The following is a 19717-nucleotide window of genomic DNA, read 5'->3' on the forward strand; positions in this document are numbered from 1 at the left end:
CAGAGAAACACAAATATACAATGAAGACAATTAGAGAAAAAAGATGGTGGACATATAGACGGAGACAAACACTTTTTAAAATACAAGGTGCTGTTCACGGGTGTAGAGTCCAAGATAAACTTGTTCAGACACTTGGACACAGACAGAAACGAAAATTGTCACACGTGAACGTAGGTGCACAAAACGAACAACACTGAACCACTTAAGCACAAAACGACGGCACACACAGAACACGAGGCGTTGATCTCCGGCGCGCGAATGTCAAGAGAGGAGGAGTTTGAGTGGGAGGGAGACGGGAGAGCAGATGCCATGTGCAGGGGGGACAGGGGGAAGGGAGGAAGGGGGAGGGGAAGCCCGGGGGAAGAGGGGTGGAGGGAGGGGACGGGGAAAAGGAAAAGGGAGGGAGGGAGGGTGCCTAAAGGAAAGGACATAGGAAGTGGGGGGAGGATCAAAGTTGATAGGAGGGGTAGATGGAGGGGAGGAGGACATCATCAGGGAGGGGGAGCTGGCGGAAGCCACCTTGGGAGAGGGTAAGGAGGGTGGAGAGATGGAGACCGGGTGGGACGTGGGAATATAGGTGCGGCAGTGGGTGGGGGTGGGAGAGGATGGGTAAGACAAGCGGATGAGGAGGATCGAGTTTGCGGGAGGTGTGCAGGATCCGTATTCTTTCAAGGAAAAGGAGGAGTTGGGGGAAGGGGATGAGATCATACAGGATCCGCGTGGGGGAGGGGAGACGGATGCGATAGGCGAGGCGGAGAGCATGGTGTTCAAGGATTTGGAGGGATTTATAAAAGCTAGGGGGGGGGGGCGGAGATCCAGGCTGGATGGGCGTAACAAAGGATAGGGCGGATAAGTGATTTATAGGTGTGGAGGATGGTGGAGGGGTCCAGACCCCACGTACGGCCGGAAAGGAGCTTGAGGAGACAGTCAGGAGTGTGCCTTGGCTTGGATTGTCCAGAGATGGGGAGTGGTGACCAATGACAACTCCGCCACGCGCAATCGGGAGGGGATTATCGGAGCGGTGGAGGAGGTAGGGTGAAGTGTGGACGGTGTGGTGGGGTTGGAGGAAGGTTTCATTGAGGAGGAAGGCATCCACGCGGTGGGTGGCAACGGTGTGCAGGAAGAGGTTCTTGTTGGCGGCAAGGGAGTGGATGTTGTTGAAAAGGATACGGTGCTGTCGCGCCATGACAGGAAGTTAAACGAGGGTGTCAGGATGGGAGAAGGTGAAATGGGCCTGGTTGTTGAGTAGGTGGCGTACATTTTGAGTTGGAAAACGGAACGGGCGGCGAGGAAGATCTGTTGGAGGGTGTGCGGGTGCTGAAAAGGACGAACATTCTGAAGGACGATGGTGAGGAATCTGATGATGTCCTCAGCAGTAGGGGGTGGACGAAGGGAATTGCCGGGAGTTGGCTGAGCGAGAGGCAGGCGCTTAAATACTCAATCGGGGGCGCCGCTATTGGCCGCCGGAACACGTGTTCCACTGTGGCGCACTCACTCTAAATGGTGCAGAGACCTCTAGGGGTCTTCGACGTCCATGACGTCTGGGGGGGAGGGGGGGGGATTCAAATTCCGCGGCGCGTGGTACCAGAGTAAATAATACATACAACAATCCAGATTTTTCTCAGCAATATGCCGTTGTTTACGTGGAATAAGAATTTGTAGGCATTGTCGTAGACTATATTTTGTGGTCATCTTTCCAGGTTCAAATGGCAAACGAATTCATAAATGTGTGTGGTTGTAAGGTGAATGGGCGATTTCTATTTATTGGGATAATTCTAGGGAAGTATGGTTCATCTATAAAGGAGACCGCATTTAAGACGCTAGTGCGATCTATTCTTGAATACTGTTAGAGTGTTTGGGATCCATACCAGGTCGGATTAAAGTAAGACATTGAAGCAATTTAGAGGCGGGGTGCTAGACTTGTTACTGGTAGGTTCGAACAATACCCAAATGTTACGGAGATGCTTCGGAAACTCAAGTGGGAAGGCGACGTTCTTTTCGAGGAACACTGTTGAGCAAATCTAGAGAGCCGGCATTTTAAACTGACCGCAGAAAGATTTTTCTGCCTCCATCATACATTGCACGTGAGAACCACGAAAATAAGACACGAGAAATTAGAATAGAATGTCGCTTTTCTGTCGTTCTATTTGCCACTGGGACAGGAAATGAAATGGCTAATAGTGGTAACCTCCGCCGCCCGCCGTGAGGTGGATTGCGGACTATCGGCGTTGACGTAGACGTAGACATAATGCACTGTTGCGAACTAGGCATGCTCATAAGAATTGTCTAACTTGTCTCTCTTCTCTGCTCTTTTCAAGCTATTCAACGGATGGTCCAAAAATAGCAGAGGATCAGAAAGAATAAAGATATTCTTTCTTCAGCTGCAAAAGCTGAGAGAAAACCCAATTCTCCTCTGTATCGGAGAACGCCTGTATCAAGAGAAATGAAGCTGACATAGCTGCCAAGGAAGATTGTCCAAGCCAGACTGAGGAGATTTCCTTTCGCTTCTCGCGAACCACTGCATCTATTGCATCAAATCATCCGGCACGAATGAGAGTGTGGCAAATCAAATATTCGGCTGGGGCGTTGATTCTTCCAGTCACATAAATAAGAAAAAACTGGCAATAAACTCACGTGGATGATGATCGCCCGGGACGCAAGGCATAAAAATGCCACGATGTGCTTCCCGCCGAGCAATGTGGAAAAGACAAGTTTTGTGTTTTGACGGACTCTAGCCCAAGTTTGCCTACTGTTTTCACTATTTTAATGTAACTGATTAACTCTTTTTTTCGTCAGTGATCAAACGAACCATGATTACCTGCATCACAGTTTTACTGTATCGCCAGCGTGTGCCTTTGTCTTTTAATACTCTTATTTAACTGAGACTGATGTTTGTATTGAAAGCAATTTTATCATCCGAGTAGAGCTTTGTTGATCAACTTTAACTTATTCTCACTGTGGCTGGCACTCTGTTGTTAGTGATCAGCCAGTCTCATGTACCAGAAAATAGGCTTTAGCACTTTTTTAGGTAACTTTCGTTTCACTCCGTATTTTAAGTCATGATTGCATTAATCTGTGCGTGATTCTTATCACCCATTTTAATATAGTGATGAACTACCAGATAGTCTTCCAATTCTGTAATTCGTGCCAAGAAGATTGTATTCAACAAAAGACCCCCCATATTCCCCCCCCCATATCCCCCCCCCCATGTCCCCCCCCCATGTCCCCCCCCCATGTCCCCCCCCCATGTCCCCCCCCCCATGTCCCCCCCCATATCATCATCATCCATATCATCATCATCATCCATATCATCATCATCATCCATATCATCATCATCATCCATATCATCATCATCATCCATATCATCATCATCATCCATATCATCATCATCATCCATATCATCATCATCATCCATATCATCATCATCATCCATATCATCATCATCATCCATATCATCATCATCATCCATATCATCATCATCATCCATATCATCATCATCATCCATATCATCATCATCATCCATATCATCATCATCCATCATCATCATCCATCATCATCATCATCATCATCATCATCATCCATCATCCATCATCATCAAATGAAAGTGCGCGTAGCGGAGGCCGCAGGCGTGTGCAGACGGGTGACAATGCGTTACGTGATAAATCGGCGATGATAGAGCTGCCAGCCTAACGAGACCCCTGTTGCTGACAGTGGCCAATGGGCTGTGACTTTCGATTTCGAAGCCGTTTTGGGGTACTTTAAGCGAGACACTAAATTATTTTTGCGTTGAGTTTTAGCTCTTGATGAGACATGAATTCATCGTTATAGCCTGGCAACAAGGCAACAGTCTAATCAATTTGTTTCTGGCGAAAGTGCTCCGAAGTAAACGCAGACTTTACCATCATGAACAAGTTGTGATGGTTGTTTCAGATACGTAGGCCATCATGCTCAGAAAAAGAAATCACTATCACTGAGAAATACTACAGCAGCATATTGGCCAGCTTTAACGAAAAACTTAAGGAAACACGGTTTTATTTGGCGGAGGAGAATGTGCTGTTTGATCTCGTCAACGCGCTAGGGATTCATCTGAAGTAGTCGCCACAGAAGTGGGTAAGAAATACATCAGGCATCCATTTTTATATATCTTTATTTATTCAGCCTCCGGCCTCATAGCGAATACTAAGCTGCATCAACACACCAATAAATTTATCAGCACGTGTGTTTTGCATATACTGTACTGTAAATTCGCAAGAAGGAGTTACAAGTTACAAAATAAAAGGAGCTGCGACGCTCAAATTTCAATCGGCTATACAAAGCGTTGATGACGATATATTTTTGTTTTGCCAACTGAAGATGGGTGTAAACCCGTAACATGTCTTGGCGTAAAAAAGTTTGTTCAAAACGTGGCTGGTTGCGGTATTTCCTCAAGTATTTAATACACTGTGTAATATGGGGTGGGCCACACCCTTCACGTAAGTATTAAACATGTTTCAGATTAAGACAGGCAAAAAAAAAATTATTGTGATTGCAAGTTATTATCCAACTGGCAAGTGTAATCATACGAACGTGGGATAATATGTTACTCTCGTGGCTTTTATCCGGTGTCGTATATATTTGTCTGTTCTGACTTGGACGCTGTACTTACTCGCTTGGTGTTGCACTAGCGACTGTATTTATGCATGTGTTCATATTTGCATTTCATATTTCTGCTGGAAGATGTGTAATATCTAAATTACAATCGCAATAAATACATAATTTTTGGCAGCCATAGGCGGAAATGACCATGTTTAATAATTTAATCGACAGCCACCACTATCAGCTATGAATTAATGAATGAATTGCATTACGAATTGCTAGCGCCTACCACAGTATTCGCCGGAGGAGTCAATAGTATCTCGGATATGCATACAAATCAAAAAAGGAGACTGTTGCAAAATAAAATGTCTTTGAAAACAAAAAAAGGCATCTCCGTTCCTAAGGCGGAATGAACTGTCCTGTCAGCGTTCTCCGGTACAAGTATCTGTGATACGTACTTGCATGAACTGTACGCAGAGAAATGGACAACCTCGTGTAGGTAGCTGTCAGACTGGATACCATCGCAGTGAACATGCATAGTAATCATGTAGAAGCAGTGCACCATTATATCACCAATCATCATTGAATTGCAACCCGAAGCGCGCGACAGTAGGGACCGTCTATCAAAGGATGACATTCGCAGTCTGTATCAGACAACACGCATCAGCATTGCAGTCCGCAGACGGTATTGTGCCACGAGAGGGGGAAGGGGCTTTCATTCAGTATTGACTTCAATGCCAGGAAATCCCACATTGTCGAACGTTTCCCTAATCCGCTCTGACTGTGTCTCGATGCAGTTATAGTACGGTATAATATGTTCTCTTGAATCTTCATAAACTGAATTTCTCCTTAACGCTTCACCCGACAACCGAACAGGGAAACTTTTAGTTTCATTTTTACATAATGAGTAAAAATGTCTTCGAAAACTTTCTTCCGCCGATTCCTGGTAACTGTCTACAACAGATCAGAAAGCGACGAATGACGCTAACATAATACTGGTCAACGACAAACGCGTGATCTCTGAGAACGTTCGCGTGGTGACTGTTAGTCTTCGTGATTAAGTTGTAGTAACAATGATCCCCTAGGTAGAAATCAATACAAAAATAATCAGAATACCCAACATCCTCAGCAGATAAGGAAAACGTTTCTCAGACAAGAATTACTAGCTTTAAACTCAGGCAATGAACATTTTGAGCAATAGTGGCTTAAGTTCAAATGAATAGTCGATCAAGACCTAAAAAACAATGTACGAGGGTCAGTCCAAAAGAAATGCACACTATTTTTGTAAAAATACAGTTTTCATTCCGCATGTGTGAAAGTCTTACAGTGTGTAGATACATCCTTCCCGCTTGTTTTCAAACTTAGTTCAACCTATTCCCGTTAGTGGCGCCGTCACAGCATGTCTTCAAGATGCCTGCTACACTTGGCGTTCGTCAGAAGCAACATGCTGTCATAGAATTCCTGTGCTGTGAAAACGAGACAGTTGTAAACATCCACAAGAGGTTGAAAAAGGTGTATGGAGATGGTGCTGTCGATCGCAGTACAGTTAGTCGGTGGGCAAGCAGGTTACGTGATGAAAGCGGGCACGGCAATATTGAGGATTGTCCACGCAGCGGCAGGCCTCATACTGTACACACTCCAGACAATGTGCAGAGGGTTAACGAATTAGTGACTGCTGACAGACGCATCACAGTGAACGAGTTGTCACGCTACGTTGGGATAGGGGAAGGAAGTGTTTGCAGAATACTGGAAGTGATGGAGTTAAAAAAGGTTTGTGCCAGGTAGGTTCCAAGGATGTTGACAGTGGCTCACAAAGAAACAAGAAAAACGGTATGCAGCGAACGTTTGGAACAGTACGAGAATGGTGGGGATGAATTTCTTGGAAGGATTGTGACAGGTGATAAAACATGGCTCCATCGTTTTTCACCAGAGACGAAGAGGCAATCAATGGAGTGGCATCATGCAAATTCACCCAAGGAAAAAAAAATTCAAAACCACACCTTCCGCAGGAAAAGTTATGGCTACGGTGTTTTTCGATTCCAAAGGACTCTTGCTTGTGGACATCATGCCAAGTGGAACCACCATAAATTCTGATGCATATGAGACGACACTGAAGAAACTTCAAGCTCGACTGAGTCGTGTTCGACCACATCGGCAAAAGCAGGATGTTTTGCTGTTGCACGACAATGCACGGCCACATGTCAGTCAAAAAACCATGAAAGCGATCACAAAACTCGGATGGACAACACTGAAACGCCCGCCTTACAGTCCTGACCTGGCTCCATGTGACTATCATATCTTTGGGAAACTGAAAGACTCTCTTAGTGGAACAAGGTTTGAAGATGATGACTCCCTTGTGCACACTGCCAAACAGTGGCTCCAACAGGTTGGTCCAGAATTCTACCGTGCGGGTATACAGGCGCTAGTTCCAAGATGGCGTAAGGCAGTTGAGAGGGATGGAAATTATGTGGAAAAATGAAAATCTTGTCCCTAAAGGATGTATCTACACACTGTAAAACTTTCAAACATGTAGAATAAAAGATGGATTTAAAAAATAGTGTTCACTACTTTTGTAGTGACCCTTGTAATTAAATGATTGGAACTGGTAAGTATTACCTCTTTGGTTGCACAAGAGAAACAAAACAAAAAACAAAACTGCAGCCCTGAAGATGTTTTTTTTAATTATTATTTCTATTTTTTGGCTTTAGGTTCACGCCCATTCAGCCAGCCATCATAATAATGGGAAGACATGACGACAGACCACTGGAGTCAATTTTCTTGTCAGTTACGATGATACGAACGTAAGGACAACACAACACCCAGCCCCGAGCGGACACAATCTCCGACCTGGCCTGGAATCGAACCTGGAGCCTTCGTTTCCCAATTTTCCACGTTGACCCCGCAGCTACAGAGGCAGATGATGTTAGTTATTTGAGACCCGTTTGCGTATCCAACAGCAATGTGCGAAATTTTCAGTAGCAACAGAATCAAGATCCTATTGCCAAATCCTGAAAAATTTTTTGTCTTTGGACGCAAATTATTGTACCACAGAGTATTGAGAGTATTTAGAGAAAATTGTTGGCGACAAAGGAGACGAAACTAGAACACTAGAAATGTTTAGTTCTAAATTTCTCGCTATTAAAATTCCAAACCCCATGAAGGTTGCGTCCAACACATGTCAAACTGAAATGAAGTCTATAGCATGCAAATGATTAGCTTTTACGGATACATATAAGGAAGGGTTTTGCAAAGAGTTTCTCATTCATAAATCACGTTTGGATATTGGCTGAGTGTGGAAAGATCATGTAAGGAGGAGCAGCTACCAGTGAGTGTGAATTCAACAGCGGCAGTAGGGTCTATCCAGAGTGCGGTTTACAGAGTGCAATAAAAAGGGATGGCCAAACTTTTTAGGAAACATTCCTCACACGTAGAGAAACAAAATATATTTTCTACCCCTCTTCATAATCACACTAATCATGGGAAACGATCAGGAACAGAACGTACCAACATTACATGAAACAGTATCTTACATTAAATGTTCAACATATCCTCTTCCTTACAGTATGAAACACTTTCCTAAATGGAATAATTAAAATGCCCTCCTTCAGTAAGCATGCATCAACATGCCACCGCAGTGAATCCCTGATGTGCTGATGTATAACTGGAGCTGTGTTGGCAATGACCAGTAGGCTTCAGACTACTGCTCTGGGTTGCGGTGGCGTTGAGACGCCCGAGACAAATTGCTTTGGTACCTCTAGAGTCTATGAGTTCATCTGGGATCCTTGATGCCGCAGCGACTTCCGATTGGAGCGTCCCGCCCGCTCGACGCTTACCTGACAGTGGTGGGGTCGAGAATCTCTGGGCGGAAGGAGAAAGGGGATAGTAGCAGCACGGCTGCCCCCTATGCCTTCAAAACAGGTTGGAGCATAACTTATTTCTGAAAATACATCTGAGCTAGAACGGGACGCCGCACCCGTTGGAATTGGGACTGATCTTCTTGATAGGTCCGTGCAAGAGTAGAGAATGGAACTGTTTTTCAGTGGGAGTTCCAGTGAAAGACTGGGTGATGGAGCTCCTTAGGGAAATAGCGGGCAGGCCGGAAAAGAAGGCCCAGTATCGACTCTGCTTGCCAGGGGGTCTCGTTCACGAGCTTTGAGGAGACTCTCCCAGCAGCAACTGAGCGCATTGGATGCACCTGGCTGCAAACCGTGGCTCCTGTAGGCACGAAAGACGCCTGCCGCCTGGGTTCTGAGGCCATCCTCGATTCCTACAGGCGGCTCGCTGCTGACCATTCTCAGAACCGGTTCCAGCCCTCTGGTTTAGGGTCAAGCGTGAGGCTTAAACCAGAGGCTCAGGTGATTCTTTGAGGATATTTGATGCGGATTTCTTGATCTCCGCTGCTGGTTGGGGAATTGCAGGACCCCTCCCCTTGATACGTCGGCATGCACAACATTTAGCAAGCAGCTCCTAAGGTAGCAGAGTACCCGAGTCACACACATGTAGGTATTTTAGGGCAGAGAAATCCCTCCACAGGTCCGATAAGATGCGTTCCGATTCCACGCAGCAGTTCGGAGGAAGAAAATGTTAATATATCATTAGTTAACTGCAGAAGCATCTACGGAAAGAGTCTCACTTATTAACAGTACCAGTAGCCACATAGTGCCAGAAACAGAAACGTGACTAAAAGCCAGATGTTAATAGTTTCGCTAAATTTCCTAGTCATGCTATGCTCTTATGTGGAGATTTCAACTTAACAGCTAGATACTGGTAGACTCAAGTGATAACGGCAGGTAGTAAGGACAGGGAATCATATTAAATTGTTATAAATGCATTGTCCTAAAATTACCTTGAGCAGTTAATCAGAGAACTGACTTGTGACAGTAACATCTTAGATGTCCTGATGCAAACAAACCGTAACCTTTCGACTCAGTATGAAACAGGTGCAAGGTACCAACCAAGCTCCAAATATCCACTCCGCCAGGACGTACGTGAAGCAGACAGCTCTTACGAACCCAACTGTCTATAATAATCTGTTACGGAACGGAAACATTAATTACTTCAATAAACTCAATCATTTAAATAATATTTAAGTGTGCCCAAGTAACTGGGTTTCGGTGTTGATACTGTTACATTTGCAGCTCCTAACAGTAAATGGGATAGAATGCTTAAATAATTAAATAGAAGTCCAGTGGACTGTCACCCTTCTTCTCAGCTTGCATTCACGTAAGATCTGCTTGGTAACATAAATTTGTCATCATGAAACCTAACAGTAATGAGATCATACCATATACAAACAATGATACAGAGTACAGAGTAACTGGTACGATATAAGGGTGTAATAATACCATTTATACTAGTTCACGATCACAAAGTTTTTTGTATTTGATTTGATAAATACTTTCGATCGGTAATGATCTTCAGATCAATCTGAGTTAATAGAATAGCATAAAAAACGGAAATTTCAGCCAACTTGGCAATCGTCATTCAAGCTAAACAACCACTCAATAGCTGTATTGTTTGGAAAGTAATAGAAGCTGCAAGACATCTCGGACAAGTAAATACTAGCAGTCTGTGAGATGAAACGGCCGGCCGCGGTGGTCTCGCGGTTCTAGGCGCTCAGTCCGGCACCGCGTGACTGCTACGGTCGCAGGTTCGAATCCTGCCTCGGGCATGGATGTGTGTGCTGTCCTTAGGTTAGTTAGGTTTAAGTAGTTCTAAGTTCTAGGGGACTGATGACCACAGATGTTGTCCCATAGTGCTCAGAGCCTTTTTAACCATTTTTTGAGATGAAACGACCAGACGCAGGACAGCAGAGCGGGTTCTGGACGACCTTGATCTTGAGCATCAGGTTATGCTACCAATGTCAGGTTATTTTTGACCTCGACAGGATTATCATGTTACCACCACCACCACCACCACCACCACCACCACCCTGAAACAATGTCTCCCTCTCTTCCTCCTTTTATAACTAGAGGTCTGTATGTCAAAGTCTAAGGATCACCATGAGGCACTGGGGCGGGAGCCGCCAACCCCGGGCAGAATAATAAACCTGTAAATAAAATCAACCTCTTACTCTCATAATTGCTATTTTACAGTTTTTACGAGAGTGAGTCAAATGAAAACCTTAAATATTTTTGAAATATTATTTATTGTGTAGAAGTCGTACAAAGCTGTATCACTTTTTCAAGTAAAATTTTCAATGCAAGTCCTCCAGCTCTTACAAAGTGCATAAATTCCTATAGAAAAAAATTCTTTTGGTATGGCAAATGTATCAATTAGCCCAGTGTAATATGGTAACAAATACCACACTGCTACAAACACATTTCAATATTACGAGGAACTCACTCCTGTTTATTAATGTGCAGTATCTGTATCAAGTTGTCTCAAGGGCAGTATTGTAGAATGATAACAGACTTGTAAAATAATGATGGAAAAAAGTTCAAGTATGTACATGTTTTGCTAAATTTACATTTAAACAATTACCATCACCACCAGTGGACTCACATTTTATTTATAACAGAGCTACGAGGAATCTTCCCAGCGCTACCGTGCCGCTCTACAAACAACCTGCACTTCCAGGGCGAAGTATTACCACCAATGCCAGCGAACGCTGCTGCTACGAGCCGAAAGCAAGTGAGAAGCCTTTGTTGTAGGCAATAGTCTGCACTACCGTCACCGCCAATGACCAAGCTATGAACGACTGACCTCCAGCTCCACATCTCCCCACCATCTGATATGAGTGGTAGAAAATGCATTTCATTTATTTAAAATCGAATACGTCCCTGCTTATACCTTCTGCAATCACAATGGTAAATGATCACATGTTTCCATTACTCTTTACTAGTACCTTGGATGGTTGATGAGAGAAAGCTATTATCTGAAACTCTAAAAAGTCTCTACCATCCACAAGAAGCAACCCTTTACCTTCTCTCCCCCCACCCGCCTACACCCACAATTTTATTACAGGGGCAAATGCGGAGGGCAGCATCTCTCTTGTTCTGGTAACCTTAGAGAATGGACCATCACAAAATACAAGCAACAGCAGGTATCAACAAGTGCTCCCCGCCCCGTTGGCAGAATAAAAACCGTAAGAATGCACGTAAGCACAACTGATCTATCACAACACGTAATTTAAACAAATAAATTCTTGCTATGTGCCCAATCTACTGTACATCACTCCTATATTATTACTGTTTGTGTGACATCGTTATCTGTGTTAAAAATGGACTTGCTGTCCTATCAATAGATTAATTATAATTTAATGATGTCACGATATCGTTTGTAAGCACTACAAAGCATGACTTTCAATCAGTGTTCCAAAACACATATAGGCACTTCAGTGTTTAATAAATTACCCAATTGACTAAGTAACAACAGTTTTTCTGAAATACGTCCAAGTGATCAGCAGTAATACAAAGTAAACAGCGAGCAAAGTGAGAAATGTTCCGTTGCTGCAAGAAAATTAGCTAGATTCCGAGCTAGTGGCACAATTCCACAATGAGGCAGTTATATACGAGACAAATAGCAATCGAATGAACTGTTGGCTATGATCTGATGCAACTGCACTGTGTAACGCTTCAAGTGGGTCATACTGTGGAGTAACATTGATAGGCATCATCAGAGTGATATAATAAAAGTTTCTTTTAGTATGGTTCAATTAAACAGTGATTAACTCATAAAATAAATTTATTTGATCGTTGTTTGATTAAACTAAGATTAAATTGTGCTTTTGCTCATAAATATTTGCCTTGGTAACATGCCTTACGTGTATACAAAATGGGGTTAATAAGCAACCTCATAGTGTTTAAAAAAATCAGCAAAAACTGTCCAATGTGCGAACACCTATCGCTATTCAAATTATTTTGACTGACTATTCTCACTTTTTTTTCAAGATGACGCTCATAAATACTTGACTGAACAAGTAACACACTGCACTAAGTAAATGAAACTAATGCTATATACCAAGCCATCGACTGTGTGTACACGGGAGCCTCGTTCGAGCCTACCACCGTACAATAAATACGATACAGTGCCCAGCCATAGAGATCTGTAGCTTTCGCCCATCATCTCTTAATGAGCCGAGGTAACACAACCGAGTCGCACATGAGACATCTAAGCATTATATGCACCTGAGGGGTATGCACCTGACACGTGTCACCCTAGTAGATGGTCAAGTTCGCCTCTCCATGCGCCTGCGCACTGAACCATGTAGATGCATATCTAAGATGCCTACACATGTTTGATAAGCCATCGACGAGAAACAACAGGTAACGTCGAGAAGGCGCACAGCTCACTGTGACCACTGAAACAATACAACAACAGCTGGGGGAATGCCAGGAAACGCCAACTTTTCGGTAGCACCTGTGATCATGTATCAGACGCTATACTGGCGATAACACGTTACGCACTCAGAAGAAAGAAAAATGCAAGCTTGGTTAAAAACAGTAAAATATCTTCATTACAAGTCTCTCTACTCTCGAGCATATTCTCCAGAAATGAATATTATTATTTTCCACATACTGGTAAGGTTCGGTCATACTTTAATCTCTCTCTTAAGTCCTACGTATGTCGAGTGTATGGACCAACATCAAATCCTTTCATTACAGGCAGGTGTTTCTCAATTAGGATCGAAAGAAATTCATATATACATTTGTAAGTAGTGGCAAGCTTACAGCTTCAACTACGTATTGTTATTTACCAATCATTTCTTCTTAGAGGTTGTCTTGCCAGCGAAAATCAGGTCCCTCCTTTGTTAGCAGAGATGTATAGCTGTCCTTTTCATTTCAGATTTACTGTAGTGGAGACAATTTCACTATATTATTCTATGATCTTAACATTGCTTTCACCATAAAACCTCTTACCATCTTCCACGTCAACGTCTAGGCGTAATCCGAGTTTTTCGATCAATCTAAATGGGTAAACTTACATATTTTATGGTGCATCGTTACCAACAGCGTAGCATAGTGAGATTGCAGCACAAACTTGTCGCAGAAAGGACGTTGTCGGAGCTTTTACTGCTATAACTATGTAAAAGAAACAAGAGAGGAGCATTCGATGTAAATTTTGAAGACAGTGTCATTGAAGACAAAGCAAGGAAAGAATAATGTGAGTAACGTTCAGTAGTTAATGTTAATGGCCAATGTATGATGCAGCTGAAATCAGAAGTCAGTAGATAGGATCTTACTTATATTCTATCGCTTGAGCCTTGTCCCGCAGTTACGAAGGGTCAGCCATCATTAATCGTATTTGGCATGTTAATGGTTAAGGGGTGGCCAGATGCCCTTCGTGCCCCCACCCCATACCCCTCCGGGACGAAATGAGTGCACCCCCAACTGTCTGCGTCGAGTGTAATGCATGGAATAGTGCGAATGTGTTCAGATGTCTGCAAGCCGTGTAACTGAGGTGGAACATGGGGACCAGCCAGGTATTCACCTAGCGGGATGTGGAAAACCGCCTAAAAACCACAACCAGACTGGCCGGCACATCGGCCCTCTCTGTTAATCCGCCAGGCGTATTCGAGGTTCTTACCTATATATCTCTGCCTAATTTTTTTTTTATTCTGTTGTAAGATGGTTAATGCATTACTTCTTATCTGGAAAGCTTCTCTAATCCTTAAAAGTGATAATTTCCTCCTATACTTTGCACTCTGCTGGATAATTTTCAGGGAACGTATGTTTGATCTAGGTTTATTTATTAATCTGAAGTGGTAAGGGTCTTTTCCTAATGACCAGTTACAGTAAACTGAGGTAGTTTTAAGTAACGCACCATGAGAAATGCACTTAATTCCGAATTTGTTTCAATTTCGTTGTGGTAGGTTACTTGTGCTTACATGCCTTCTTATTCTTTTTATTCTGCCTGTGGGGAAAGTGGGGCTCGCTGGTCCCTGCTGTTGCATATGTTTCATGATAATCCACTCTGTGTTGACCAGAACAACAAAGATGCCGTCCAAGCATTTGCTCCAGTAATAAAAGTGGGAGGGGTGGCTTGATTCTTATTGGTCTGGAGAGGGAGAGGGAGAGAGAAAGAGAGAGAGAGAGAGAGAGAGAGAGAGAAGGGAAGGCTTCTCTTGGGCGGCAGGGACCTGCTAGAGCTAGAGTGTTTGGATCAAGGTGGTCTCTTGTTAAGTATCCAAGGTAACAGTAAAGAGTAATAGAGGGATATGATCATTCGTCAGTGTCCTTGTAGAAGGTCTAAGCAGGGGTGTATTCATCATTAAATAACTGAAGTGCATTTCTTTACCATTCCTATCATATGATGGGAGATGGCTGTGTAGAGAACCCTCGTTTGCAGCTTGGGCATGGTGGCACTGGCAGTAGTGCAGAGTATTGCTGACATCGGAAGCTTAACATGATACTCAAGGTCAAGATCAAGGTCATCCAGAATCAGCTCTGCTATCCTACTACAGTACACACTGCATAGTAAAGTTTTTGTTACGCCCTATGTCTGCATTTCTTCAGTTTCGGTTCTATACTAGTTTGCTACAGTCGCAACTAAACTACCCCAAAGTAGTTTCTGCATTCTGCACCGCAAAAGTATCTTCAATTGTGTACGGCCACAGATTAAGTTGTAACAAGGAGTGAAAGAGTAACCCTTACGAAACTTAAAATGTATCTTTTTTGCAAAATAAAAGCCGAACAATAATCAAAATAAAGGCAGTCTGCTTGAATGTGCACATCGCTACACATATGTGAAATCAAATTCTGCTGCTGGGTAACGTTTGATACCTTGTTGCCTGAGCCCATACGTTCTCACACACTTGGCATAAGAGTCCTACTGAGGTCATATAGAGTCTGCGGGCAGTTGCTTTGACGACTGCTGGTGCCTGGCACGCTCATTGCATATAATCCGATAGCACAGGCCATTTACTTCAATGAGTTTGTATCGTCCAGAGGAAATCCCAAGAGGGGCGCGTGTTGCTTGTGTATAATTGTCTTAGAAGACGAATCCTCCACTAAAATGTTTATTGCAGGTCTTGACAATAGATTGGAAGGAGCCTGTCTCAATACTGCATAGCCCTCAAATTACCTTCAATATTGAGGTTGCCAACATCCATATGTGATATCAGCCCAATACTCCATTGAACCTGCAGGTGTCAGACGAACATTGGTTTTTCGCCCATTCCTCTACGACGTTCACCAGTTATCAGAGACGTCCCGCATTCGTCAGTGAAGAGGGGACACCTATGAATCGAACTGATCGTGTGCAGACGGTTTCGTACTGCCTTTATCAACACAGCCCTCCTCAATTGCCTCCCAAAAGGCAGCCCTTAATTGTGTTGCACGCACAGTATATATTTTTTAGGCTGCGATCATCAGCTGGTGTTTGCCACAAGCGACAGATACACCGGGTATACGTTAGTTGGCAGTCTACCTGCCACACTGATAACCTTTCGTAAAGTGACATTGCAGATACCGTTCATGAAATATCAAGGCCTGTCGACATACTGACCATAGTACATGAGTCGCATTGACCTCTTCGCTACAGGCGATGCAGCAACCTCTACGAACCATAACTGAAATGTAGATATACTTTCTTTACATCCGTTACACAGGTTGCTGCATGAAGTCATTTCCTGTGGTCAAAATGATAGTGATAAAGATTTTTCGTTACTAAAAAATGATAAATATTCATATATTTCATGAGGACAGTGCAAAACCGCTAACAGTTTATAAGTTATCCCGGGACACCGCAGGATGGATTCTATGCGCTACATCCACATGGAACCAGGCCAATCATTGAGATAGTACGATTATTTCCGAAGGACAGATACAGGTGTTACGGGTTCAGCGATCTAATGCTCTTTAACCGGTTCTCGTCGTATACATAGCAAGGTCTGTGCACTACTAAAATACATTATTTCTTTGTTAGACCACTTCCTAACACCATCTTATTCCATCTAACAGATCTATCTTACAGATGTTTCCTGTTCAATTTACAACTTTCCATTTGCTCCTTTACACTGCGTTTTACCTGTGGAACTATGACTGTAGTTCGTCCACTCCCGCATGCCACAAAGTTTATGTAAATGTTCGTAGATTCTTTTATATTTAGAGACCTTTTATGTTTCGTCTTCTTCCAAACTCTTCATGTGCACTGATTTCTCTACAGGGTGAACCAGAACTCCTACCGACGAACTTTCATAGGTGGTAGTATGGACAAAAGCAAGAAAAAAATGTCTCGTATACATGGGCTCTAAAATGCATATCTTAAGAGCTATTACCACTTGCTCATCTTCACTACTGTGAAATATATCTCCTCTATGGAGCCAGTGCTCGTAACTCTTAGGGCATGATTTTTAGAGCCCATTTTTACTGGACAATTTTCCTTGTTGTAGCGCAAACTACTTCCGCCGAAAGTGTAGAAAGTAAAGTGCTTGCAGTAGAAGACATATGTTTCACAATACCAAAGTGGAAAAGTGCTCATAACTTTTAAGGTATGTATTTTACAGTCCATGTTTACTAGAATACTTTCTTGTACAGTCGTTACAACCACGTCCGGCAGTTTGTCGAAGGAGTTCTGCTTCAACCCGTACATGGTGGGTAAACTCAGCGAACTATACACCTCACGAAGACCATCGTTTCCTTTCGATCTTTCGCATCTCCGTTTTAGCGTGTCATGTAGCAAGGCTACAGAGACTGAATTATCCTATTATAATGCATCTAAACTAATGTGCGATATCGCTGTCCGTCGGTACAAGAGAAAATTTTTGTACATCATTTCCCGCCTAGAATAAGTAAATCATCGAATAGCCACACCGCTAAAATTACCCTTAAAATCCCAGATTTAATTGTGCATGTCATTGCAAAATAGTAGAGTCTAAAACGCAGTAGAGTGTCTAGAGAGGTTGTCTGAACGTGTGTACGAATTCGACGAGTGATACGTTGTTATTGGGATGATTTTGGAAAGTCTTAATATCAGCAATACATATGAACTTATTACGTTGTGGAGCCGAATGAAATAACTACAGTGAACATTGAAATTCGGACTACTTATTACGGATTATGAAATAGGTCAAATCCGCTGAGTTACAAGTTTATAGTATGTGATCTTCTGCTAGGACTGAAAGAGTTCGGAAAATATTCATCGTTAAAGTGTGAGCGGTCCCTTTAGGCATGATAGTGTAATGTATGGCCTTCCATTCTCTTAACGTACTGATTTTTTACCTCTAAGTTTGCGCTGGTAGCCGTGTAACTTTATTGTAGATCCCAAACTTTTTCCGTTCCTCTTCAAGCAATACAACGTTCTAGCTAACGGAACTTTCGACAGCGTTATTCTGACACACAAACACACAGTAACAGATGCTCACATGTACTAGTTGATCACACTGTTACTGTTCGCATTTACCCATAAATAAATTTAAAATGAAAATTATTTTTTCTGTCTCAGGTCATACAAACTGTAATGCCACCGCCTCGAGTGGCGGCGGTATTAATATTACATTCCGTAATTAGGTAGCAATTAAGAAAAGCAATTTAGGCTAAAATTGATGAAAAATATTTATTAATTAACGGGCGCAAAAAATTTTAATATTAATTTTAGACAGTTCGTGGGAGACCGAGTGATAATGCAGATTGGCTGAAATAAAACGAGTCTAGAAAATAATTACGAAAAGACTGACGCAGGACTGACCTTTGTTAATGAGCATCAGAGAAGGCGCTGAAGATGGCCACCGTTCAGGTCGATGTAGCGCTGAGCTAGATTTATCAGACTGACACACACAAGTAGTAGCTCTGTCTGAGGGATAGCAGCGATAGTGTTTCCAGTGTTGCACTAAACCGCCTCTAGTGTGGGAAGATTCAGTTTGCCTCTCAGGCAAAACAAAACACAGGAATCTGCCGCGTGTCCTCTCTTAACCGAACACCTCATGCACTCGTGACAAGGCTGTCAAGTTGGGTGCGCTTTTGCCAGTCTTGCTGAAAATATTTTACAGTCGCAACTGGTCATCATCTGCGAGTTGACCCACATTTGGATTAAACAGCTCCTGAACGAAGCAATTAACATTAACCGTTTGTGAGAGAATCGTGTTAGGATGAGGGCACCAGACACTGCACTCCAAACAACAGTCTCTAAATTATGCAACGGCTCTTGTGTATAATTGCGTATGTTCTTTACGTTCACATCCCTGACAGGCTGAACTAGGTTTCATCTGTCGAAATGGAAAACGGAGGATCCTAAAGTCCTGGTTCCACTTCACTCAGAAACCTCCGGCAGAACGCAATACACCCTGCAAACTTTAACTCGTTATCAGCAGAAAAATTTTAAGGATACAGATGAGGATCCATTTTGATGATTATTCGACACTGCAAACTTTAACTCGTTATCAGCAGAAAAATTTTAAGGATACAGATGAGGATCCATTTTGATGATGATTCGACACAACGACCTCTTAATTTCTATTTGGGAAAACGGCGTTGAGATTTCGCAGGACTTTGTTCTGGGCTTACCTTCAGTCGAGCACTGCTTACTTGTGTTAGAACTCTCTTCGGATAGTTACGGTTTCTATTCGCTACAAAGCCAGTTCCACGTCGTTTTTGATTGCACACTTTGCTTGTGGTTTGCGAAAAGAGTTCCCCGCACGTTTTGTACGATTTATGCACTGCAGAACACTCGACAATGAACAAGCGCTGTTTATAATGCGCACCATTTTGCGTTGCACTCAGTCGGTCGCTAAGCACCTTTACTCCTCTCACTCACAGACTAGCAAGAGATGTGCGTGCGCAAATATGTGAAAGAAACCGACTGGTGCATCAGAATCACGGTTTCCAGCATTTTCCGTGACCGAGAGTTTTCCTGTTCATTAACAAGGGACAGTTCCGTATAGAGTCGCTAAAGGTGAAGCTGGCGGTGAAAGGACGTCAGGGCTTGACAACCTAACAGCTCCGAATGATCCTTTAAGAGCTTGCAACAAACACCTAGTTAGGTTGGTCATAAAAATTAGTGCCACTCTAGTCAGTCGGCGACTTATTCATCTATCTCCTAATTTTGCAACGGTTTCTACCAGTCAAGTGCAAAAAAGAAAAAAGCAGGAGGCTGTAACAAGAAAACCGCTGAAGGTAAGGTATCGTCACTGCCCACGAAAGAAAGAGTGGTCCCTGTAAGAGTGCTGGTGCCCCAAACCCCCTGCTAGAGGGACATCGGCGCA

At 43.1% G+C, this 19717-nt stretch overlaps 1 protein-coding gene across 1 annotated transcript; it reads right to left on the reverse strand.

The window, feature by feature from the left end:
- Positions 1 to 3052: 3052 nt before the first annotated feature.
- LOC124775423 (aspartate and glycine-rich protein-like) lies at positions 3053 to 3544 on the reverse strand. The gene has a single exon (XM_047250256.1). It carries the CDS (start codon positions 3542 to 3544, stop codon positions 3053 to 3055), a length of 492 nt encoding a protein of 163 aa, XP_047106212.1.
- Positions 3545 to 19717: the final 16173 nt, after the last annotated feature.

The sequence above is a fragment of the Schistocerca piceifrons genome, chromosome 2, assembly GCF_021461385.2.
Source record: "Schistocerca piceifrons isolate TAMUIC-IGC-003096 chromosome 2, iqSchPice1.1, whole genome shotgun sequence".
In the NCBI taxonomy this organism is placed as follows: Eukaryota; Metazoa; Arthropoda; class Insecta; order Orthoptera; family Acrididae; genus Schistocerca; species Schistocerca piceifrons.